Source organism: Takifugu flavidus, chromosome 5, assembly GCF_003711565.1.
Source record: "Takifugu flavidus isolate HTHZ2018 chromosome 5, ASM371156v2, whole genome shotgun sequence".
Taxonomy (NCBI): domain Eukaryota; kingdom Metazoa; phylum Chordata; class Actinopteri; order Tetraodontiformes; family Tetraodontidae; genus Takifugu; species Takifugu flavidus.
The window spans coordinates 5,298,640-5,323,516 of NC_079524.1; the positions used below are offsets into that span (position 1 = coordinate 5,298,640).

Below are 24,877 nucleotides of genomic sequence, written 5' to 3' on the forward strand. Positions count from 1 at the left end.
ACTACTTTGTGTTTTATTTGCGCTCTTTTTTTTGTCCACTCACAATTTTTTGTAAAAAATGGTCTCAAGTGCACATTACATTATAGTATTGCCTTAAATCCATATAGCTAATGCCCCTCAAGAGACAAGAGGCTCATTAGTCTTTGTTAGGAAACTTCAGGTAGCATTTGCATCGCTAATTAGACAAGCGTAGTTTCTGAGCGTGGTTGGAGCGGATAACAAATGAGCTAATTAATTTTCTAATGAGAGATGATTGGATAAATTGACAGCAGGATAATGTGTGATCATATGATCAGTCTGCTTGCTAATCAAGGCGTCTTTTTTCAAGTCACACTTTCACTCCAGTTCATTTGTAAGCAGACAGAAAAGCATAATCAATAAACATCACGCCGTTTGCTGTGGAGCAAGGTTTCAAATGTGGGGAATATATTTGAAGCTGTACAAGTGACATGACTAATGGGCTGAACAATATATAAATGTTTAGGTTGGTGCGCAGGTGATCTGTCAGACATTTTCGCCTCCAGTTTACTCACCCACCGTTTTTCAATAAATCGATCATTGTTTAGTCACTTTTAATGAAAAAATGTTACAATTTCATTCTTTTTTTTTAAACTGATGATTCAAAACAGTGTGAAAGAGGATATGTGATGCAAATCTAACTACCTTGGACCCTGTAAGTTAGCGTTATCACCTCCAACGAAAGATGGGCCCAGTTGGCCCGTTCACCAAAGCATTTTTCCGCTGCTACGAGCCACATTTATTAACTAAAGCATCACACTCATCACTGTGGTATGAACAGAGACTAGCACGTAGCATCCAGAGACTGGAGGTCCAACATGCTAGAAGAGAAGCAAATAAGGTGGACTCATACGGAGAGGAAAAACTCAGAACTTTACCTTAGTGATGAAACGTCCCCGGCGCTTCGTAATCGTAGGTAAATGAAGCCAAAGATGGTTGATGCATGATGATGGATGATGTTTACTGACAAAATAAACACCTGTTTACTGTAGAAAACACATCAGAAACGTGACGCAAACCAGACGGACCATACAGGAACACACCGGTGACACACCTGAAGATCTGAGACTGGAGGGAAAAACGGAGGGAGCGAGGTGAGGATGAGCAGGTGACATCAATAAGGTCAATCAGGAAGGTGAGGAGGATGAGGCAGGAATGACAAGACCAGACCAGACAGGAAGGACGACACAGCAAGATCATTTAACGCAGGTTTACTCAAGTGAAAGAGAAATAAAAGAATATCACACCGAAAGAATGTGTGTCCACCAAAATAATGAAGATCTGAGCCTGCCTCTCACCCGCTGTCTTCTTCTGGAAGAGCAGCGCTGCAAAATTGCAACCATGACGATGAAATTTAGTGCTAACAGTGGTGCCATCGCAGGAAAATCGCTTCCAAAGCGGTTCCAGAGCTGCCGTTAGTCGATTATTTGCCCGGCCTTTAATAAGTTTGTGTCAGCTCCGTCCATATCAGACATGATATTAGTGGTCCACCAAGACTTTCAGCTTCCTCCCCGAGGGACCCACGTAGCTGGGAAAACACTCCCGGGTGATGATTCTTTAGCCCTCTTTAATATTTTAGATGGAGATGTAATCGATCCACAGTCCCATGGAGGGCTGGGGTGAGGATCTTCCCACAGTGAGGCTCCAGGAGTTATATAAAGCAGATTAATATCACTTCCAGACTTGCAGTAATGATCTCTGCACCTAATTTACAGGAGTACTGATCTGTGCTGGATGTGTTTGCTTGCTACAGAAGCATAATGCAGGTTGTGATGGAAGAAATATGGATGGATGGATGGATGGATGGATGGATGGATGGATGGATGGATGGATGGATGGATGGATGGATGGATGGATAGGTGGATGGATGGATGGATGGATAGGTGGGTGGGTGGGTGGGTGGGTGGATGGATGGATGGATGGATGGATGGATGGATGGATGGATGGATGGGTGGGGTAAAGGTCAGACTGGCCATTGTCTGCATCAGTATGTTTTGTGTACACAGTGTGAGTGAGCATGCGTATGTCTTTGTGTGTGTGTGTGTGTGTGTGTGTGTGTGTGTGTGTGTGTGTGTGTGTGTGTTTAGAGAGTGGGTCAATAACGAGAGTTGAGCTTTATCCCTGTGTAATCCAGCTGCTCTGATAAAGGTGTTTTTCTGCCTGTGTGTATGCATGTGAAAGTGTAAACACACACACGTGCAGGACACACACTTTATCCCTCAGTAATCCAGTGACCCTGACAAACACAAACAGGAAGTATCTGTGCGTCGGACAGGTTTTTTTTGCTTGCTCGGTGAATGTGATCAGGGCCGCCGGTCGATGCAGATGTGGAATATAGACTCAAGTGTGGGAAAAAGCTGCCGGCTTCTATCCTGACTCATAATTATCATTACCAAGGCTGAAACTTTCCAGATGTGGAGGTCACCTCAAATGTCTCTTTTCCATTCAGTTGCGTCCTCAAAACTTTAATTACAAAACAGTTCAGAGAGTAAAACACACATCGAAACGCTTTAAACAGCAAAAACGATGTGATGTTACAAGAAGAAAATAGATTCAAGCTCCCTGGACATGATATAGTGAGAGGGGAGACATTATGGGCCACATCTGCAGTCACACGTCAGTTCTGAGCTCGCTCTCAAACTGTGTGAAGGAGCTGATGTCGACAGCAGAGGTGGGGCCGCACGGACGCGTTGGCCCATGTAGCAGCGAGGGGGGGGGGTGGTGTGTTGCAAGATATTTAAATGTTGGCCGCCCCGGCTGATTTAAGAGTGACAGCTTTAATTTAGTCGCTGTTTCTATTTTCTGCCATCTATCTGTTGCGGCGTCGCTGGTTTGTTTTGCTGCCAAAACACATCCCACTTCATTGGCAGCTTTTGATGAAACTAAGTCCAGTTTTGTGGGGAAAAAAAGTACAACTTCCACCACGTTTGGACCAATCAGTGAGTCACGTGTCACCGAGGAGAGCCAGGATATTTCAGGATGCGTCGGACAGAAAGAGTCCATCTTCAGGAGCTGGAAAATCAACATATATCAAGCTGTGAGAGTGAGAGAAGGAGCCACGTCGATAATGACGGGCGCCGCCTACGGCCCCTCCAACCTGGGGGTGGGGGGGAAAAAACACATCACAAGATTGACAGCTGAAATTGGAGAAAACTCCAAATGTTGATGGCGCTCACCCCGTCTGTGACTTCAAATATTGTTCCCGGCTCCCATTTCTCTCCTCCTTTGCCTTCCCCTTGTTTAGTTCTTCCTCCTTGTTCCTCAACGGTGCCACCTCGTCTCACCTGTCTCTACCTGATTACACCTTTCTCCCGCTCCCTCTTTCTTATTGTAATTTGTTTCTATGCTTCGTGCCCTCGCTGCAGCAATTCAACAGACACAGACGCGAGGAGATTTTTATTTTCCCCTTCAAATTTCCTGCCAATTAAAATGTCTCCAATGTGTTGATTATTTATCTTCGTTCTTTTTCTTGTTTAACGCCTTGTTTGCTTTGCTGCTTTAGTTTATCTTCTGCTTTTATTTTGAAAGGGTGTAGTTACCAGCTCCTTAAGTTCGACAGCCTGGATTTGCCGTCGATCAGAAAGGGAGAATATCGGACTCTTGCGGAACGCGACGCCTCTGTTGAACTTCTGTCTGTGGCGTTCCCGGCGGGAACACGTTGGGTTGTTTCAGTTTGAGAAGTGGGTCAGACTCCGGATAAGGCAACTTCTTTTTCCGCACAACACTCGTGGGTGGTTCTGAAGGCGACAGGAGTGGAAAGGCTTCAGAATCCTCCCGCTCCGCGTGCAGTCGGGAGGGGATGTGGGCCTCCTGCGCCGACAGATCGTCGACATCAGATAGCTGAAACTCTTGAAAGCGGTAATGAAGTATCAGAGAGCGATTCCACCGCTCTCGCCTGGCACTCCTAATGGGGGGGGGGGGGGCTGTTTCATACCTTTAATACCAATGGAAGAGGAGTTTCGGTGATTTTGAAAAAGGGGGTTTCTGAATAAATGCTGGTTGCCCTGGAAGTTAGATGAAAATTAGATGATTGCTGCGACACACAGGGAGGCAGGTCGAGCGTTTAGCCGTAGGTTGACACAAAACTGGCAGGTTTGCCCAGTTTATGTGGTCCACTGTGCCGTAAACACACCAGCGTAGCGCCAAATAAATCTCCTTTGAACAGTTTGAGGACAGACACGCTATCACAACCCTGCACTGTCTGACCTCACAGCAAAATAATGCCATGAACCCCCGGAGTTCCGCTGGGCACTTAATCAGCCGTGGCAGCCTGCAACACCTCATTTTCACAGCGGCCATTTTGGAAGAAAGCTAAATACGCTGCGCCTTTAAACTCACTTAGGCAACAAAGGTGCATTTGGTCAGTATGGAGACTCGCACCATCAAGAAAAGCCTTTTGTTTACCCCGATAAAATATGAATATTGCGAACTAACCTCAAATGTAGCGGTCCTAAACTTGAATCCACCCACCTCGATGAACACGAATCTTATAGTGACACCTTGTTATGAAAAGTTCCAGGAGAGCACAGAATCCCCGAGCTAGAAGTTGTCTTTGCGGGTGTCAGCCGAAGAACGCCTGAAAAAGTCATTCATTAGCAAACACCTACGCTCGGGCTCCAGCTACACACTGAGTGGGTGGGTAAACAAAACCACCCAGGAGGCTTAAAAAAGTCCCGCTGCTAATTGGGCAAAACACACTTTTGCCTGTTTAGCTGCGCGTGTCACCTTTAAAAAGACAGCAAGACCGATGAAGTGACGATTAAATCGTCTCGTCGTCGAGGTGTTGGTGAGCTTAATTATCACCACTGCAGGACGTGCAATCGGTTTGGATATTTGGATCTCCGACTTGGTGGATTCGGCTGTTGGATCACCCCCGAGGCTCAATCAGCCTCTTTAAGTTTGTTTCAAAGCAGATTAAGAGCAACACAAACCTTCCTGAGAATGAGCTCAATCAAAGTCGACATGAAGAAGCTGCTGATACCTCGCAGAGAATTTCATTTGTTCGTCATCATGTAGAGAAACCAATAAAAATTTATAAAAAAAAACATCACAGCTTGAGCTGTGAGTGTTTCGCATTTCGTGTTTAAGGTTCCTTCCTTTCTGTTCTGCCCCTCCTGAACCTGCAGCGTCAGACCAGATCAAAATGGTGCTGCTCCGTCGGGGGAATCCGTCTCCTTTGACCCAACTAAAAAGGGTGCCCCCCCCCCTCTTCAAAGCGCCGCAGCAGGTCGCCGACGTGCTGCCTGTTTCATTTCAGGATTGAACACGTCTGGGAGGCCCTTTACCATCGCTGTGATCAGGCGTCTCTGTGGGAACCAACTTAGATTTAACAGCCTGTGTGTTGGGGCGAGAGGGAGGCGGGAGGCTTTGGTGCACAGGTCCTCACCTCTGGAGCGTCTCTGAGGAGGTGGAATATGGGATGTACGGAGGTCTGGGGCAACTGAGAGCTTTCAGCCCGGCGCAAGAGTGGAGCAGGAAGGCAAATGTGTGAAATCCTCACAGCTGGAGGATGGAGATCATGGGAGACATCACAGGTTCCTTCAAATGGGAGGAATAAAACGCTGCGTTGCTTTTTGTTTATTTATTTATAATTTGAAGATCCATTCAAAGCTTTGCAGATTTGATTTTTTCCAGGTTTCCTCTATCCCACCGAAATTCTGTGTGAGCCGTTGTCACAACAACGTATTTATTAGCTTCACAAGAAGATGCTAAAGGCCAAATGAATTTGGGTTGTTTCATCCATCCATCCATCATCCACTCATCCATCCATCCATCCACTCATCCATTCATCCATCCATCCATCATCCATCCATCCATCATCCATCATCCATCCATCCATCCATCATCCATCCATCCATCCATCCATCCATCCATCCATCCATCCATCCTCCATGTTTTCCTGCTGTGTAGTCAGAACCAGTGTCCCAGCAGGATGCCTGAAGCTCCGTTAACAAGTGAGCCACCTGCTGGAACAGTGTAGTTTTCCCCTTTTTCATTTATCTAATTGAAACAGATTCAAATTCTTTTGAAAACAAGTGCTGTTTACACAAAAGCACACAAGGCGCTAAAAAAGCTGTCGTTTCCCACCCTGGTCTACTTGCTGGCTGCACTTTTTCCTGATGCAACACTTGTATCGTGCACGCGGACACGTGCGTTCTGGAAAACCATCATTTGTACAGAAACCGGGGGAAGTTTGAAACACACATTTCCATGTCAACTGATTTCACTTGAAAAGGTCCCCATGTGAATGTAGAAGAAACACGGGTCACCAGTACTTCACACTCATCTTTCATAGGGCTCCTGACCCTCAGCCCCCCCATCTACCCCCAACCATAACCCCAGCTCTAACCATTCTAACCTTTAATCCTCCTCTAGGAGCTACTGGAGTGGCAGCTGAACACTTCCCTTTGTTTAAAGACTGAAGGCGTCTCTCCTCAGTGAAGAACCAGACACTTCATTTTTACAGTGTTGATGTCGGGCTGACTGGCAGGTCTCAGCTTTCGCGCTCATAAAGGTACGAAGAATTTCCGAGCTTCTTGCTAAAGCAGACGTCTGTCGAAACAACACAGACAGATTTAATCAAACGAGCACAGTGTTCTTTTTCTCCACCCATCTGACAGTTTTTTTTAACCCCCGCACCCCCAAAAAAACAAAACACAACTCTGCTGAGTCATCAAAACTGGGGTGCCGGTTCGTATTAATCACAGTTCGTTACTGACATCTTCATGGCGTTGATGCTATAAAGCTGTAAAAAATAAATCATTTATATACATTTGACTTCATGCTGAAGATCGTCACCCTAAATGAATCGCCGGGGAGACGGCGTGGCGGAGAAACTCCTGAATTAAAACACATAAACCCCGGACTCCCTCTCATATTTAAACCATTTATTGAATCCAGGAAAAGCCACTCGAGATTAATCCAGGTTCCAAGTCACGTATTTACATTCGTACTTATTCAATCTGAAATATTGAAACACCCAACATTCCTGTAATCATCAGAAATCAGCCGATTCAAAGACAACACGTGTTAGAACAAAGGTGGGATAAAATCTCAGATATATGGTGGGAATAATTTAAATGTCATGTTAAGTGAACCATGATTGTAATCCACGAACCCAACATCAGTTTTCCAGTGTTTAATTACAATGTTAAAATAACTGCAAAGGCAACTATATAGATATATTCATATACATTTATATATACATTTCACAGAGCGACAAAGCACATAAAAATGACAGGAGCTAAAAAGACGGTGGTAATTCGCACGTTTCATCAGCAAAGTGCTTCTGACTTCTCTGTTGAGGCTCAAAGGCGCCTGAAGCTTTCCATTCAGTTTAAAGTCTGTCTCCTCACGCCATTAAAGCACTGAAGCATCTGTCATCTGAATTAACGGTATTTGTGAAGTTGGCATCGACAGGTTTTGCTCCTCTTTCTCCCGCTCGGCCCCCGTGTGGCCACAGGTGTAATTACACAGACACAAGTCTGGTCCAGCAGCGACGGTTCCGCGTCTCTAATAGTTCTGCAGCTCAGGAATGTTCTTGTAAAGGTCCAGTGAAGCGGGGTTGGAAAAGGCCCCCCTCTGCGCCACCTCCCGGCCGGAGATCACCTGCTTGACCGCCACTTCCACCTTCTTGCCACTGATGGTGTACTGCGGAGGAAGAAGGGTCGTTCACGTCAGAGCTGATTTTACAGGCCACAGTTGCTTCACTGATTATCTGATTGATCTGGGATTTTCTTACGGGAATGTCGGCGGTCTCCAGCACCAGAGCAGGGACATGTCGGGCGGACAGAGCTTTACGAATGGCCCCTTTGATCTTTGCTACCAAATCTGAAGAGAAAGCCTTTCCGGGCGCCATCTTTAAGAACAAAATAACCCTCTCCTCCCCGTCCGCATTGTACTGAGGCACACAAAGGCTGTCTGACACCTCCTCAAAAGCCTCCACTGTGGGAAGAGGAGATAAAAAGGTCTTCAGTTTACAGCAAAAACTTTTCTTTTTTTTTTTTTAAATAGAAGCAGGTTATCGTTAGCAGCCCCACTCACCGATGTTGTAGATCTCTGAGCTGCCAAATCGGACGCCGTTAGGATTCAAAGTGCCATCACTTCAAAACGAAACACAAGACGGTGATTTTAGAGGCGTCGTACGATGCAGATTACTCACATAAAAAGTGCAACGTAATGTTGGGGAAAAGCTCTGGAAGGCTTCATGGCTGACCTCCTGCCCAGCATCACGATGCCTCCTGTCTCTGGGTTGATTTTGCAGTAATCCCCATGAGCCCACACGCCTGAGCAGACAGAACACTATTAAAAAACGCCATTCTATCTTTTTTTTTTTTTTGCTTTTAAGGAAAACAATGTTGATGGTTTATGGATTACCTGGATATGTGGAAAAGTAGGCTTTGTGGTATTTGCTCCCATTCTCGTCGTTCCAGAAGTGTGTTGGCTGGCAGGGGATCGGCTTCAAGCAGACCAGCTCCCCACTGTCCCCCCACACAGGCTTACCTGGACACACAAACACACAGAACGCACACTTAAACACATGATGTGGATGCATTTACATCATGGAGAGAATAATCCCGCTGGCTGTGTCCCCGTGACTGGGACTCTGATTATTTATAACGGAAAGTGGCAGCGAGCCTCTCGCTTCTTCTATCTCTAGGTCGTCATCTGTTCTCTACTTCTGTCGCTCTTCTTGGGCTCGCATTGCTCAGGTTGCAGTGCCGATCGGGGATTCGCTCTTGTCAACAGCACCACATGTTGAATCGGAGTGACAGCAGACTGTCAGCTTAGAGGGCGGACGCAAACGTGCGCACACACACGCACACACACACACTCACCATCAAGACTCCAGGCCTCCACGGCCATGCCAAGGTTTCTGGTTTGGATCTCGCCACGGTACACTGGGACAGTCGGGTTCTGACCCATGAAACAGGAGACTATGTCGGTGCCCCCTGGACAGGGAGAAAAAGAAGGAGTTTGATTGGTTGGTTAATGAAAGGAAACACATTTCCAAAGATTTGCGCGGACATCAAACTAATACTTCAACAAAAAAATGAAACCAATCTAGTCAGAGCAGCAGAACACACCCACACTGAAGAGTTTGGCTTTGAAAATGTGTGAATAGCTTATTTTTATATGACTTTGGGTTCTCTGCACTTCAAAGACGCGAGAAACGAACATTTTAGGTGGGTTTATAGAGTTTAAAAACAAGCTTTTATGCAAATGTTAAGTTATTCTGAATCTCCTCATGGTACAGTACATAATAAGAATCACAACAATTGTAGTAATAATAATAATAATAGTAACATTAATAATTGTAACAAATACAGCTCATTATAGCTTATTCTAAATGGTAAGTGGAGGTAAATGGCCCAGCTCAGGACAACTTCTGTGACGAGAGCTCCGACCTTGCTCAGGCTGCTGGAAGCGTCTCGCAACACGTGGTTGGTGGCTGCAACCAGCGGCACGATTTGCTAAATGGCAAGAAAATTAACTATTTCATGTCTTTTTTAGTTTGCGTTAAGGATTAGGCCTACCGATTTCCTGTTTTTCACATCCCCCTCTATTCTTTTGACAAGTCACATCCTGACTGGAACCCTCCCCAACTGAGCTGGTATGGTGATGATTTGGGGTCTGTCTCCGTCCTTGATGAGGTTCGAAACATTGAAGGTTTCACATATGAACCAGACGCTGCACACCTCTCTGCACCTGTACCGACCTATTTATGAGTTCAACACCGTTACAGCTGTCAAGCCTGTGGTTAGCACACACATACATGTACACACACCCTCGCCCTCCATTCATCTCCTTTTCTCCGATCATATACTATTCCTGACTCCTATTCATCTCCTTTCCCTCTGTTCCTTCGCCACCTTGTTGTGTCGCTACCTCTCCATATCACAGACTCATCCATCCATCTTCCTTGCTTCCCCTCTCTGTCCTTCCAATGCCTCGCTTTCTCTCGCTTTATTTTTTGTTCTCTACACTCATCCACTCTCCCTCTCTCCCTCTGCCAAGTTCTTTATTGAGCTTTAATTGGCTCCCTGGAGGTAGTGGAAACTTTGTCTTCTGATTAAATAGTGGGAAGACGTGCAGCTATTTTATGATTACACTCTAATGGTAGGTACGCATGAGGAAAACACACACAAAGTGTATTTTCAGCCAAAAACCCCCCACTCACGCTTTCTCGGGATGCCTTCCATCACCAGCCATTAAATCTGCACGGTGTGTGTATACACCAGAGGGCAACTTCTCACAAAGACTGCTCTGAACACTGAGTAAAATCATCCACTGAACCCCCCACTTGGTGTCTAGCTGTTCGCCTTCGTGTGCACGCGCAAGTCTGCTCTCACACGTCAAGCGTTTGAGCATCCCGCACAGTGGGGGGTCGGGGGGAAAAGCCAGGGGAGAGGAGAGGAGAGGAGAGAGAGGAGAGGAGAGGAGGGGAGGGGAGGGGAGGGGAGGGGAGAGGAGAGGAGGAGACATACGGGTAGTCAGACGGAGGTATATTAGAACAGACAAAATCCAACAGTGAAAGTGATAAAATCTCCCACTGACAGAGAACAGGGGTCTGATATCCCACCTGACACACACACACACACACACTCTCTCTCACACACTCACACACACACACACAACACACACACACACACCACACACACACACACACACACACACACACACACACACACACACACACACAGGATGATTTGTGTGAAGGAGCCCCATCACATATGTTGCCATGGTCACAGTCAGTCACATATGCTTCAGTAAATCCCATGACCCCAAATCCACTACACACACACACACACACACACACACACACACACACACACACACACACACACACACAGCGATGACCTCAGGGGTCAAGGTTAGGTCTGTTGGCAGCCAAAGGGGTTTACGCCTGCTGTTGCCCTTGGCAACAAAAAGGAAGCTGCTGGGCCAGGACCTCCGTCAGGAAGACACACAGAACCAAAAAGAGCACAAACACATAACCGCTCATCATTTCAGAGGAAGATAATCCCTGATTGGGCCTGAAGAGAAGTGAACATTACATATTACACCTTTTAGCTCTTTCCTGGTCATTCAAAACAGAGGTAGAAACTTTTTAAAGTGAATTTATAAGAGAATCACTCGCATTTTTTTCACTGTCACAGATTCTTTTGTGTAACATCCTTCAACCTGGATGCCATCGGGTGCGCCCCCCGCCCATGTGTGTGTGTGTCTGTGTGTATATACATCAGTGCATCTTTGGCGGTTGTCTTTCACAGCATGAGCTTTGCTGCTTTTAGTGTTGTGCACGTGTGACGCACGCGAAATGCGTCAGTCATCCGGGCTGAGTGCATTCTTTTGCTCTGTCAACACAACAATAAGCTGAACGAGCCGCTCTTTGTGTACGAGTGTGGGCTGCGGGGAAAGACTAAAGTTCTATACAATTTATCTGAATGACAGGATTGTGTTTTGGAATTTCATTTCCTTTCTGCGCCTCAGCTCTTTTGTGTGTATATGTTGCGTTGCTTGATTTTTTAAATGTATTCTTTTTTTTTTTTTTTTTTTGACAGGTACCAGGGAGTTTTCAAACCTCCACGAAACTGCTACATAGAGACTGACTTTATGCGTCAGAGTAAATGTTGGGTCACCTGAGATGGAGCCCAGCAGCACGTGGCTCTTGATGCAGCGGTAAACGTAGTCGTAGCTCTGCGGCTTGAGGGGAGACCCCGTCGACAGGATGGTGTGGAGAGAGTGGAGATTGTGCGTTTCCACTGTTCAGAAAAAGAAAATGCACAACATTTATGTACAGAAGACACATTTGAGTAACTTTACCAAGATGTGACCGATCTTATCGGTCTGTTTGTCTCTTCTGTTTCAATCTGATCAATCTTGCAAGTTCTGTTTTAATACGCCAAGTAAATGCAAATTGTTTTCATTGGTTTGATGTTCCGGTGGGGGACACCTCCCAAAAACCTTTTCCGGAGCCACATGGCGCTACCGCCTTGGTGTCTGACCGTGGCCATCCTACCCAACAGCACGTGTACATGTGTGAACACCAGTTGAGACTGTTTTCCACAGGAGCTACATCAGGCCTCGCTGAACAGCTCCAACCAGACACAACTCTGGAGTTAACAAAGGTGCTGAGGTCACGACAAGGGCGGCGGCTGTTGGCGAGTGGTTCTTTTCCAACAATAAAGCAAAATGCCTCCATGTAATACAACACACACACACAACTTGTACTTCTATTTTTCCTAGACACAACGCATTCCATAGCTCCTTATACGAACCATACACAACTAACCCCCTCACACTTACCTTTCCTAACCCCAATTCTAACCTCAACCCTAAAACTTAGCTTAACAATCAACCAGGCCTGTGTAGTTGTGAGGACCAACCAAAATCTTATCACTTCCCAAAAATGTCCTCACTTTGTCAGTAGAATGAGTATTGTGGTACTCAATATTTAGTAACACATCCACAAACACACACTAAAATACTCCTTTTCTGTCACCCCCCCCCTTCAAAGGTCAAAACTTTCAAACATTTGTGCAAAGAAGAACCCTCCAGCAACCAAATCTGACCTAATGAATGCCAACGCACACACACACGCACACAAACACACACACATACACACACACAGTTCCTGCTACCCCCTGCCATGTCACCAGGTGTCCAGTCCAAATGTCAGGCAGAGAAAAGAGACCCACTGCTGAGGAAAACCAATGGAGAATCTCCTCCTATCCCAGTGGAGGCAAGATCGCTTAAACACACACACGCACACACTTTCAAACGCAAAATGGCATCCTCTGCCATGCTCCATTTCTGTGATAAGCATCCAAATAAGCAAACAAAGACACAAACAAACAAGCACAAAGTCAGGAGGAGGAATAAAAAAGGGTGTAACTGAGAGTGACTACAGTACAACTGTTTATACAGCAAACATCAGGCACGCCGGCTAATTCAACATCAAGTGATAAGACAGAACAGAAATTGGAACCGTTATCTCAAGTTTGATAAATTGAGTTCTTGAAAAAACTATCTGAATCTGAGCCCCCGGGCTCAGATTCAACAGCATTTTAAAGGGATTCTAAAGGGATTATTTACCTTTAAAAGCGAGAGAGAAGGAGGACGACAGAGGGCCTTTACAGGCAGAGAGCACCAGCATTTGAACAAGCGGGGCTAGACCAACACTTACTGGGTTTCAGGTTCCTCTCCTGCAGGACAGACAGCCACTTGGCTCCAGTTCCAAAGATAGTGATTCTAAAAAGAACAAGAATATATATATTCTTTTAAAAAGGCAGAAATAACAGGACCTACATGGATTTCTGGAGGTGAAAGATGGCGTCAAAAGGAAGACGATCATTTGTGTTCCTGCAGAAGTGACAGTTATTGTGTGTCCTCCCACACCACGTAGGCCCGCTGCGTTCTGCAGTATGACAGCAGAACCTTTAAAGAGAACCAAACGCGCAAACATGAATCATTCCCTGGGGTGGCGCGGCCATTGTTGGCAGATTCCATGGCAATCTGGCTGCTATTGAGTTATGACATATCTGGTTCGAGGCAGGGAAGCGCCGGGTTGTGAGGTTTCATCATCTCTAATAACACTCATTTGGGTTTGAGGCAGAACACAACCCGCCTTCAACAGGCAAGCCCCCGTCAGCCCAAGCAGTGGAAACTCTTCCTCCCCCGACATGAATCATTTGCAAAAGCATCATTAGAAAGCACTCAATCAAATGTTTGTTCATTCTTTAATAAATGTATATATTAAAAAAAAATCTCTTCCTCGCCCACGTGGGCGGTACCTCCTTCAGACTCGGGTCCTCTACCGGAGGGCTGGGAGTCTGAGGGTTCTGACAGCTCTCGGGACAGACGAGTGTGTGTGTGTGTGACTCTTCACAGGGCTAAAAATAAACCACAAAATCAAAAATGTTTCGCTGGCTTTGTGGTCTCTTTGTGGAAATGACTTCAGGTGTGTGAAAGGAGACGCGCCTGACGCCTGACAGTGGACGGACGACACCTTCGGGGGGGGGGGGGGGGGAGTTGTCAGCTGCGCGGCTGCAGCCTCGGAGGCGGCAGGCCTCCGCAAATGGCCGAGCGCGTCTCTTAAATCAATCACGCCTCCTTTCAGTGTGATAACCACGTGTGTCACTCAGGAAGATTAAAAAAAACAAACAAACAAGTCTCTTGGAAAATAATTGCCTCGCAGGTTCAAATCGATTACTGGTAATAGACGTGTCTCGGGCGCGCGTCTGGTGAGTGGGGGGTGGGGGTTTATCACAGGTGAAAAATGCTGGGATTTTAAAGACGATGATGCTTTAAAAGCCTTTAAGTCATGTGACAAACATTCACTGCCTCTGACCTCTGACCCCTGACCAACATCTGGAATTGACTTCCTGCCAATTACCATGGTGATGGTCCCTCCGTTGACCAGGGGAACCTCTCTAAACCGCTGGTGAGGATGGATGGCGCTAGACGTACAGCTGTCCCTCTATGGCCGTTCCCATGGAAACGTATTACCAGTGGCCACCGAGTCAGTGTTAAGCCAACAAGACTCGCTGTAGTTCATGTTTCTCTAATTTTTCCGTCCCTCCAAAAACTGAAATCTGAATTCAATTATAAAAATGCATTTTTGTTCCCTATGAGCCACCGTAGCCGTGGCCCCTCTCTACTTTTACTTGGCTCCAACTATCAGTGTACTCGTTCCTTAGCTATAGATTCGTTCCACAACAATGTTTCTGACTTCAGAACATTCTCCACTCATATGAAGCAGCAGCAGGAAACTCCTCTCGTGCATCCGTCTTCGCCCTTTTCCCTTTACGCAAAGCATTAAAACGCCGTTAATCCACTTCTGCCAGCGTTTTGGCATAACTGGAAATGTCATCTTTCTTGAAAAAAAATAATCTATGAAGACAATTAAACTCTGCAAATGTCAAGCGTTAGGCAGAATGAAGAAAAGAAGCTGGAACTGCAGCGCTAACTAACCAACAAAAGTCAGGGTGATGGGGGCACTTTGGAGTAAATTCAAGACCCTCCGAACAGCTGACAGATTTAGCCCCAATTAAAATGTCCGGCCTCCATTCAAACGATGAGGGTGTAAAAATGTCTCCTGTCAGCATCTCCCTGAGGACTGCATCATATAGAGCTGAGATATGGGAAAAACGAGCGAGGGGGGGGGCAACATCACCTAATTGGTTCAAAATTTCTGGAGCTTTCGAAGGTTCCATCCATCTTTCTGTCACACAGTCCGTTGAAGTTCTTTATGGAAGCGCGTTTCTAAATGTAAATACCTCCGCACAACAGGCGGCGGAGCTGGACGGGAGGAGTAATTCCGTTAGCGTCCACACGGCGTAGACGGATTTAAACACAACACGCAGGACTGAGAGGCTTCGACCAGCGGACGGATCAGCCTCAGCGCACCCCTGTGCATCTCTGCAGACATTTCTGCAGAGGAAGGACTATTTCCTGGCTGCCGCTCCTCCCCGCCCGTGTCATTACTCCGCTCGCTGGCGGCGATCTGCTGCCTCTGCAGCGGCGCCGCCGCCGTAGGGTCACACTTGTGCTGACCGCATCGGATTTCTTTTTCGGAATCTAACCAAAGCTGAACTAGGTGACACACTCTCACCCTCGTGTGACACAATCTGCCGGCTCACACACGCGGGGGGGCAGCAGGTGAACAGCTTTTATGGTTTTTTGTCTTAATCTTTATCAAAAGAATCCTTGTGAAATATCACATTTCCCAGCAGATGTCAAAAAAATCTGTTGACCAAAGCCTGTCGTTTCTTGTGATCGAATTTATTTTACTTAGATCAAGTTTATCTGATCAAACATAAAAAACATGTGCACTTTGTCCTAATGAACAGTTAGCATTGGGAGCTTTTTTTTTTTTTTTTTTAAAGTCCCGATTAAATTGATTGTAAATCGTGTTGTTATTAAGCAACATTTCAACAGTCCAAAACTTTCAACATCACAAATAACAAAGAAATCGATTTTAATCTGAAACGTGACTGAATTTAATGAGAGTTTCATTGAACTGACAATGTAAAACGTTGTTTAAATGAACAAAAATGAAAAAGTGCAACAATCTGAAGGCGCCTGGTTTTCTTCTCCAGACATAATAAAAAGAGGAAAGGTGCTGAAACCGATACGCAACTGTCCTCTTCCCAGTTAGATTGGGTGAAATTAATTGCATGCCTGAGCACACACAGACTTTGCTTCTCACCCATTTGTTTCTCCTTTTTCCTTAAAAGACAAAAGCAGATCGATTCAGGCGTCTGCAACCTCTATATTGATGGTGGTGATCTTCTATATCCTCTAAACTACTTGAGATGGGAACCAAAGCTGGGTGGAAAGAGCAATCAAAAGGTGGTATTGTAGTCATCTCAGACAGCGGGTACTCGTGTGTTATTAAGTCTTTTGATTAAACCCACCAGCCAATCAAAGAGCAGCAAAGAGGTGACCCAATCATCCATCCAAATTTCCAGTGCGCGTGAGTAGCTTGCACGTTGTCAAGAAGGAACACCTCCCCCTGGTGGTCGGCGGTGATATAACGCCTAAAGTCTAAAGCTTATCTGTGCTCATCATTCTCCTTGCCCCCCCCCCCCTTTCCTTTTCTCTCTGGCAAACATTAATAAGTGAATAAACATCAGAAATGTTTATTACATGAGGATTTGAATAAGATCCTAGTTTAGAATACACATGGTAATCAGCATAACTTTTCATGGCTCAGCTCTGCTCTCGTGTGCACGGCAACAGTTCAGATGATGAATGTAGATTCCAAGACAGACCTTGCTTTTAGCTAGAACCCATCATATGTTTACTATCAGCATTTTTATGCGCTCTCATCCATTTAAACATTTAAAAAGACAGTGGGTGGATACATTAATAAGTGTTGCTTTTGTTCCTGTTCGACTAACTCACCCCAGCTGGTCTGTCAGGTTCCACAGCACACTGGCCGTGGGCATCAGCGGCGATCCATCGTACAGAACCACAGAGGCCCCTACTGCCAGCGCCGACACCAGCCAGTTCCACATCATCCAGCCGGTCTGCGGACAAAAAAACCCAGAGGTCAGCGGGTTCCTGTCATCCACACAAGTTAAACTGGCTGAAAAATTGAGGCAGCAAAGCTGCAAGTTAGACAATAAATTGCCGGTTTGATTGACAGACGCTCAATCAATAGTCCGGGAAATTCAAAGAACTTTAACATAATTTATCTAATATGTCATTAAATGATAATGTGTGTTCTAAAGAAATCATTACAAGATTAACAATGAATATGTGTTGGATTCTGCTTCTCTTAAAACTAATGTTAAATAACAAAGGGGTGGCAGAAGCTCCTGCAGACTGACTGTAGACCTACTGTGGTGTAGTAAATGATGACATCGCTGCTGGTCATGTTCCCGTGGAGAACGTGTTCTTTCAGGTGCTGGATCAGGGTGCCCTGCAGAGCCAGGGAAACAAAGCACAGCCCCTAAATACTTTCAGCAATCATCAGTACAGAGAAACAAGGAAGACAGAGAGGAAGAATGATTAAAACCCAAGCTGAAAGGGAGGCGTTTCAAACATGAACAAGCATTTTCAAGATCAGGGTATAAAAGCTTTTAGAAAGAAAAGGCAGTGGGTTAAAAGCAAACACGAAACCCGGCAGAGCTGCGAAAAGCATCCGTGACAAAGAGAGGTAGAATTAACACAAATGTGCAGTTTTTTTCTAAATTTAACTTAATGATGAGTGTTTCAGCCTTCAAAAAAAAAAAAAAAAAAAACATTTGCTGACAGTCTCACTCACTCCGATGTGGTTTGTGGTGGGTGTATGTGTGTGTGGGGTGTGTCATTCAAACGCTCAGAGGAGCTCAGGAAAAATCTGCAGATGGGCTCTGGTGCCACCTTGTGGCAATTATTGTAGCATCAAACGACAACATTTATTTAACGTATGCAAACATCTGAAAAATTCTGCAAATAACTAGAAAATGGCATCAATTGTGAATCCTTTGTGACCCCCCCATGAAGCGATAGAGATATCTCTCTTCCCTCAGCATAATGTTCTTACCCCGGCAGAGTGGACCATACATTTAGGAGCCCCCGTGGTGCCAGAGGAGTACATGATGAACAGAGGGTGGCTGAATGGAAGCTGCTCAAACTCCAGCTGAGGAAACTGGTCCAACTCACCGCGTCCAGAGGCTAAAAAGTCATCTATAAATACACTGAAGTAGATGAAGAGAAACTCAGACCAGGTAATGACCATGACCTCAGCATCCTGTCTTCACATGAATGTGCTTTTCTTGCTGCTCCTTACCTGTTGGGGATTTTGGCGAGATCGGTTTCTTGTTTGGAGCGAGCGTAAGGAATCACCACGACTTTCATTAGGTCGGGAAGACCTACGGAGAAAGAGAAAAAAAATCACAAGTCGGGTCAGGTACATCGTAAACAGGTCACCAGGTCATCATGAGACATAAAACACACCATTTGCCAGCAGGCAACAACACGGGGACACCAACCTTTGACAACACTGTGGAGCTTTTCCATGTGGTCGTGTGTTTTGCCATTGTACACCACTGCAGCGACGGAGAAGATCAGCTTCGGCTGTATCTGAGAGAATCTATCGAGCACACCCTGACACACAAAAGGGCGGGAAATGATAAATCGATACAAACAAACCAAAATATATAATTACAACACAATCTGAAGAATTGCTAAATGGCACAAAGCTTTTAAAAGTATGCAAAAACTACAGATTATTATGTCATTAATGCTGTAGTTCTCTGATCTGCATGAGGGGGGCAGTGTCACCACAAACCCAGTTTAAACAGAAGAAAGAAAGAAACATTAATGAACATTATAGTTATTCCACTAAATAACACTTAAAAGACATTTCCTTTTTTAAACATGTTGATTCGAGCTATTGCCTTATTGGAGCGAGTAGTTTGTACTTACATTGACTCCAAAGTCCACAGATGTAGAGCTCCAGATAGCTCCGATGCTAGCTGCGGCTAACATGGCCTCTACTGCATGGATACTGTTGGGGAGGTAGCCTGGAAATAGAGAGAGGCCATTAAACGGTCATTAAAAACAATCGTCAGTGTGTTTCCTAAAGAGGTATGAGAGACATGTGACCATCCAGAGTGCTGAGAATATATAAGCAGTTTTACTGTAATTTATTACTTAATCAATGTGGTATGTGACACAGGGACACTACAATTGTTTTTACAGGGCAAACTTAGATGTAAATGAGAGAGAAAGGGAGGAATAAAAGCCAATATATTGACAACTGCATAATGGAATATGATTGCTACTGAACAATGATGCAAATGACATTTAAATCCCCCTGCAATTGAAATGTTGATACAAGAAATCCATTACAGTCTTCATTTATCTAATTTATGCACATATTCTGCTCTGCATTAATGGTGAGATTTTTATTCCAAAACATCCCCTGCCGGCAAAAAAAACTTCAGAAAAATGTTAAAAATGAGAAAGAATGATACATCTAGGAGTCGTGTGGACATAATCCACCAGAAAGCCAACCTTTCCCCCTGCTGTGCTTCATGATTAATCCCAGTTTGCTGCCCACAGCTGGGACCAGACGCCTGCGTCAGACTGCATGACAGTTTATTTCCACAGACTCACGTGGCACTTTGCACCAGGACAAACGTTATCATGGTTAATAATCTCTGGACAACACTTCGCTGCCCCGGTGGCCCATCTAATCCTGGTGTTTGCTCTGCGGATTTGCTGCTTGCCAAAGCAACACACCGTTGTTTCTTCTTCTACAAACCCGACAAGGTCTGAGGGTTTAGGCAAACAGTGTGCCATCATATCAGCCTGTCCACTCATCAGAGGACCTGCAGCCACTGGCTTTCACGGGGCGCATCTGCAGGGTCACCAATGCTATCAAGGTGAATCAGAGGTTTCCTGATCACCACCCAGATGCAGACACACCTACACACAGGTCGGGAATTACAACATAAGCTTTATGTCAACATGATCAACAGGAGGAACTTGCAACAGTGAGTCACACCAGGAAACGTGCAACACCTTTAAACCCCAGCGCTATTGAGCTATGCCAGACATCAATGTATGAAGGTATCTGAAGCAACTGCATGTGTGAATACAACCATTTTGTACCACATTTCATGCCTGTGGAGGACTTTTATGTGAGAATGCAGCAAAGAGTCCCCAGAGTAGAGAGAGAGGGCATAAGAAGTGGAAAGCAAACACCAAAGATATTGGGGAAAAGTGCGATATTGTTCTGGGGAGTGGTGCAGCATTCTAAATAGCAAAGAGAGGATGTTTCATATGTGTGAGAACAAAAACTAGTGGCATAATGTTAGTGTGTGTGTGTGTGTGTGTGTGTGTGTGTGTGTGTGTGTGTGTGTGTGTGAGTGTGTGTGTGCGTGCGTATCATGTACATTTTCATTAGCTAAGTGCTTATATATCTTTTGGATTATAGGCACTGACTTCTTTGCTACAACACTTACAACTGCACATTAGTACTCTCTCTTTCTCTCTCTCTCTCTCTCTCCTCAAATATCTCCCTCCATCCCTCCCTTGTGTCTAATGAGATTCCCACAGAGCTCCAGTCCTTTACTTAATGGATTTCGCTACTGCAGCAGGATGGAATCTTTCCCTTGAGTATGTGCACAGGCAAGATGTTCACTATAGCCAGTGTCACTCAACGGATCATGGACAGACCTGGAAACCTCCATTGTTCAATTAATATCTAACAGGGGAAGCACAACTTTTATTCTGGGCAGAGGAGATAACAGACAGGCCTCCTTTCCCCTTAAATCCTCTTTTTATGAACATGAGTATCAAGAAAGACCAGAATTTGGTTCAGGACGTGCTAGAATTTGAAACACTCATTGGCACGGATCACAGTGTTCCCCTACGCACGCATCCTTTAATAACCACGCCGACGATCCCTCACATAAAGGACAGTAAAAGGCAGCATTTGGTTTTGCAGCTAAAACAAGGAAACTGTGTGAAGATGCCTCGTTTATGAAAAGAGCTGGCAACAATCTTTCAAATGACCGATCAACAGCTGAGCTGCTCTGCTTTCACGTCCGATTCCAAGAGACAATGTGGTGCTTTGAAAAGTCTTTTGGCCAAAATGTAGGAGAAATATGGAGTCCCTGGCATGTGTGTGTGTGTGTGTGTGTGTGTGTGTGTGTCTAGTGCTGAATGTACAATGCAGTGGAGTGTTTCAGAAAGCATCAGCATTGAGCTCAGCCTCCCTCTGCAAATATGAGCTATAAGGCAACTTTCAGTAAGACCCGGAGACGGGGGCCAATCCAGTAAGAGCACCCCCCCCACCTCAGAACACAAGCACAGACTGTGTGTGTGTGTGTGTGTGTGTGTGTGTGTGTGTTAAAGATGCTGCAACACAAACAGACACCCGCTCAGAACAACAGCAGTACTCATGTGGGAGAGACTCACCTACGACCCTGTCACCGGTCTGAACGCCCATCTTCCTCATGGCGGCGGCGTACAGAGCCACGTCCCGCCGCAGCGCCCCGTACGTCACCTTCACTATCTCCTCGTTTGCTTCCGCTGGGGAGCAGAAACAGGAAGAGATCTCAACTGAGAGGAAGTGTTTCTGTCTTTAAGTAATAGCCAAGATGGCCCCACAAAGCTCCAAAACCTTCTCATAATCAAATGACAGCTCCCAGCGAAGGTCACGCTCACGCATGTGTGACCGTGCACAGACACTGTCATGCAGATAGGAAAAGCAGAGAGCAGCGGTTAATCTAATAAGGTGTCAGGCAACGGGCCTGGGACGCATCGTTGTGAGACAGCATGAGCGAGCACAAGAAGAGCAGAAACTGTGTGTTTCTGAACCCTCCTGGTGTGTGAGGATGCTTTAACGGAGGGAAAACCACAGCAGTCCACTGCACCCTGCCTCTCTCCTCGTGCACGAACACAGCTCTTCTACTCACTCGCAGCATAGAGAGCAACTTTGTCCTGGTCGGCGTGTTTGAGCAGGTTCTCGGCGTAGTTGAGCCGGGCTCCCTTGAACCACTCTGGGACATCCGAGATCCGTTTGGTGACATCCACAACCTGGAATACACACCCACAAAGCACATATGAGAGCGATGCGGCGTTGACAAGGCATCCGAGACCTTTGTGCATTAAACAGAATCCTCATTCTTCCTGCGTTCCATACATTTTAACTTAAATTTTTCGCTACAGAGGACACAGGAAAATCCTTAAACGCATTCCCCTCATCACCCAGGGCCACGCATAGGGGCACAAATCCAAGTGAGACGTGGAAGGAATTATCTGTGCTTATAAAAGGAAAGATAACAACAAACACAGCTGCACTTTTACCTGAGACCTCATTTATGAGGACACACGCCCAGCTGAGCAGCTACCGTGTATCCTGGAACAAAGCTGCACCCTGAGACCAGACAGTACCATAAATTAAATAAACACAAATTAAGATAAAGGAATTACGCATACATCGGCCTCATTAGAAATGTTCGATTTTAGCTGTAAATCAAGAGAATGTGCACCTTGTGACAGGTATGACTGGTAAAAAAAGGATGCAGGTAATTTCCCCCTCATGTTGTGACACCCGTAAGAAGCATTTTCCGACATTTTTGGAGGCAGTAGCGATAGAAAGTTACATAACAGGTTCCTTTATTGGATGATCAAATACCCTTGGCTTTGATCTTTGGAGGATCAAAGGTCAATGTCCCTCCGGAATTCGAAATATCACCAGATTTAATCAGCTCTTCCTTGGCCCATTATCAATCTTTGCCTCCCAATTTCAGATTCATAACTGAGTTATTTTACATCCTGGGCGTGGTAATTATACATTTTCCTCAGAAGTGTTGGTTCTCCAGCATCAGCCACGACTCTAGATTAGATGTATGTCCAGGATGTTACAAAAGTCTTCTGAATGCTCTACATTAAGTAGAATTTACGATCATCTGTCAGATGTCTGGCAGGTTATTGAAATAATATCTGGGAACGCCTTGTCCCAGACAGATAGAGGACAAACATCCCGAATAACATCAGAGCCACAAAGCGTTGTCTGGGCGTCAGACCAGAGACACAAGCCATCACCTCAGGCTAGACAACGTCCGTGACCACATCGGACTGACCTCTTCGTAAGGTTTGGAGCTGAGGACGCCACAAAAGCGCCACACTTCCCCCCAGAACTCAGAGTGGCGGTCCACGGACCACTGGTACAGGTCGTTGTAGTTGGCTGAGGGAGGGAGAGCGGCGATTATTGACTGGATCATTATGACAATTAGCAAACACAGAAAGTTAAGTTGCAACAGTTGAGTAAACAGAAGAAAGAGCAGACGTTTGAACATTGATTACATGCAGCGTGGACTGAACTCCCCCTCTGTGTCCAACGCATGGATAAAACTCACCGTTACCATTCTGTCACGTTAAACTGATTCAGTCGATGGACACAGTTTCTCTCTGGGGTGTAATTACTGCTGTTTGGCCTCTTTTGTGCAGACCTCAGAACTCTGACTCAAAGCTGTGTGTGAAAATCTAGGTGTGGAAAAGTACAAAACCTCCTCAGCTGTGATTCAAGTTGTTCTAACCAAGATCAGGCCTGTTTGCTTCAAAAAAAAATTAATTCAATGTTTCATTAAAAACATGCAGACAAATTAAGAAGTACAAAGCTGATTTAATTGCATACCTACACCATGCAACAGGGCACCTTTCAAATTTAAAGCAGCTGCACATCACAAGATATATAGTATAATATCCCCCTCTGTATATAATGTACATAGTAATGTACATAACATAATAGTTTTTCATTTAGTGTTGTATACCACTGGCTACTACTGTAACGTGAATTTCTCCGATGTGGGATCAATAAAGTTTATCTTATCTTATCTTAAGGTATTTGCAATGCAACTGATGGGTTTTTAATGTGTTGGGAAATGTTTCTATATATGAGTGGGGTTGCAAGGTAACTAAAATAAACCATATTGTATATCCAGATTTTCTTGTACTTATTATATTCATTCTATTGCGTCTGTCTTGGATCATCACCCAGCTGGCCAGGTTTTTCCACATTCCTCCAGATCTAAAAGAAGCATGCTTCTTTTAAATGGGATTTTGAACGTTAGAACAAGTAGATGTGCATTGCCATGTAAAAATCAGATACTACTGCTGCTTTCTGTTATGAATTAGCAAAAGGGTGCATAACAAACCAAAGTGATGTAGCTAACAGGGTATTTAAGATGACTGATTAGACTCACGCTAACGCACCCATTCTCTGTCTGCGTCCTCCAGCCTACTCACCCAGATTAAGCCCATAGTCCCTGTTGACCTGCATCCTGAACCTGTCCATGTGTGTGTTCCGCTTGGAGTCCGGGTACCACAGCACTTTGCTGTCCATATCCATGATTTTGTCGCTCTTTCTCTCCGTGTCCTTAGACATGTTAGTGCCGTATCGTTAACTGCTGGACAACGTCGTGAAGGTGAAGGTCCAGCGGGCCTCGCTTAAAATAACAATCTCGACAGATGAGGGCTCCTGTGGAATTAGATCACCGGGCTACTTTGTCTGGGTTAGCGATTACAGAGCGCGTCAGCTAGCAACTGTCACCGGAGCGTGGAGCGACCGAAGTAAAGTGACAGGGGGCCACGCCCCGGCGTGATGACGTATCCAAGGTGGATTCAAGAGCAAAGTGTTGCTTAATTTAGCGCACCCTCACGTTATCACGGTTCATTTGAATTTCGTTGGAAAATGGAAAAGTAGAATGCGAAGAAACGTTAAAAGCGGTTCGCACGCATACTAAACTGGCTACTTGAGTTCATGTGTGTGTGTGTGTGTTATGAAAGCGTACACTCACTAACACGCGCCAATAGATAGTAAATGTTCAAATAGAAATCAACAATACAT

The 24,877-nt window shown here is 45.3% G+C and overlaps 1 protein-coding gene across 2 annotated transcripts; it reads right to left on the reverse strand.

The window, feature by feature from the left end:
• Positions 1–6,890: 6,890 nt before the first annotated feature.
• aacs (acetoacetyl-CoA synthetase) lies at positions 6,891–24,649 on the reverse strand. Of its 2 annotated transcripts, XM_057033449.1 has the most exons (18): positions 24,277–24,649; positions 23,112–23,215; positions 21,942–22,062; positions 21,442–21,555; positions 18,940–19,037; positions 18,504–18,618; positions 18,302–18,383; positions 18,056–18,209; positions 17,369–17,449; positions 16,930–17,054; positions 13,208–13,272; positions 11,661–11,783; positions 8,856–8,969; positions 8,395–8,520; positions 8,234–8,303; positions 8,062–8,120; positions 7,760–7,962; positions 6,891–7,668 (listed from the first exon to the last, which is right to left on the reverse strand). In XM_057033449.1, exons 1-18 carry the CDS (start codon positions 24,413–24,415, stop codon positions 7,531–7,533), a joined length of 2,031 nt encoding a protein of 676 aa, XP_056889429.1. In that variant the 5' UTR covers positions 24,416–24,649; the 3' UTR covers positions 6,891–7,530. The 2 variants fall into 2 exon arrangements, with proteins under 2 accessions (XP_056889429.1, XP_056889431.1); XM_057033451.1 differs by lacking the exons at positions 23,112–23,215; positions 24,277–24,649 and adding an exon at positions 22,333–23,075.
• Between the last annotated feature and the right edge of the window lie 228 nt (positions 24,650–24,877).

Excerpts from the sequence above, each read along its gene's own strand:
- aacs (XM_057033449.1), bottom strand. The coding sequence starts at position 24,415 with ATGTCTAAGGACACGGAGAGAAAGAGCGACAAAATCATGGATATGGAC. Across the intron at positions 23,216-24,276 it reads GGACTATGGGCTTAATCTGG|CCAACTACAACGACCTGTAC; the intron begins GTGAGTAGGCTG and ends TCCCTCCCTCAG. Across the intron at positions 8,304-8,394 it reads CTACTTTTCCACATATCCAG|GCGTGTGGGCTCATGGGGAT; the intron begins GTAATCCATAAA and ends CTGTCTGCTCAG.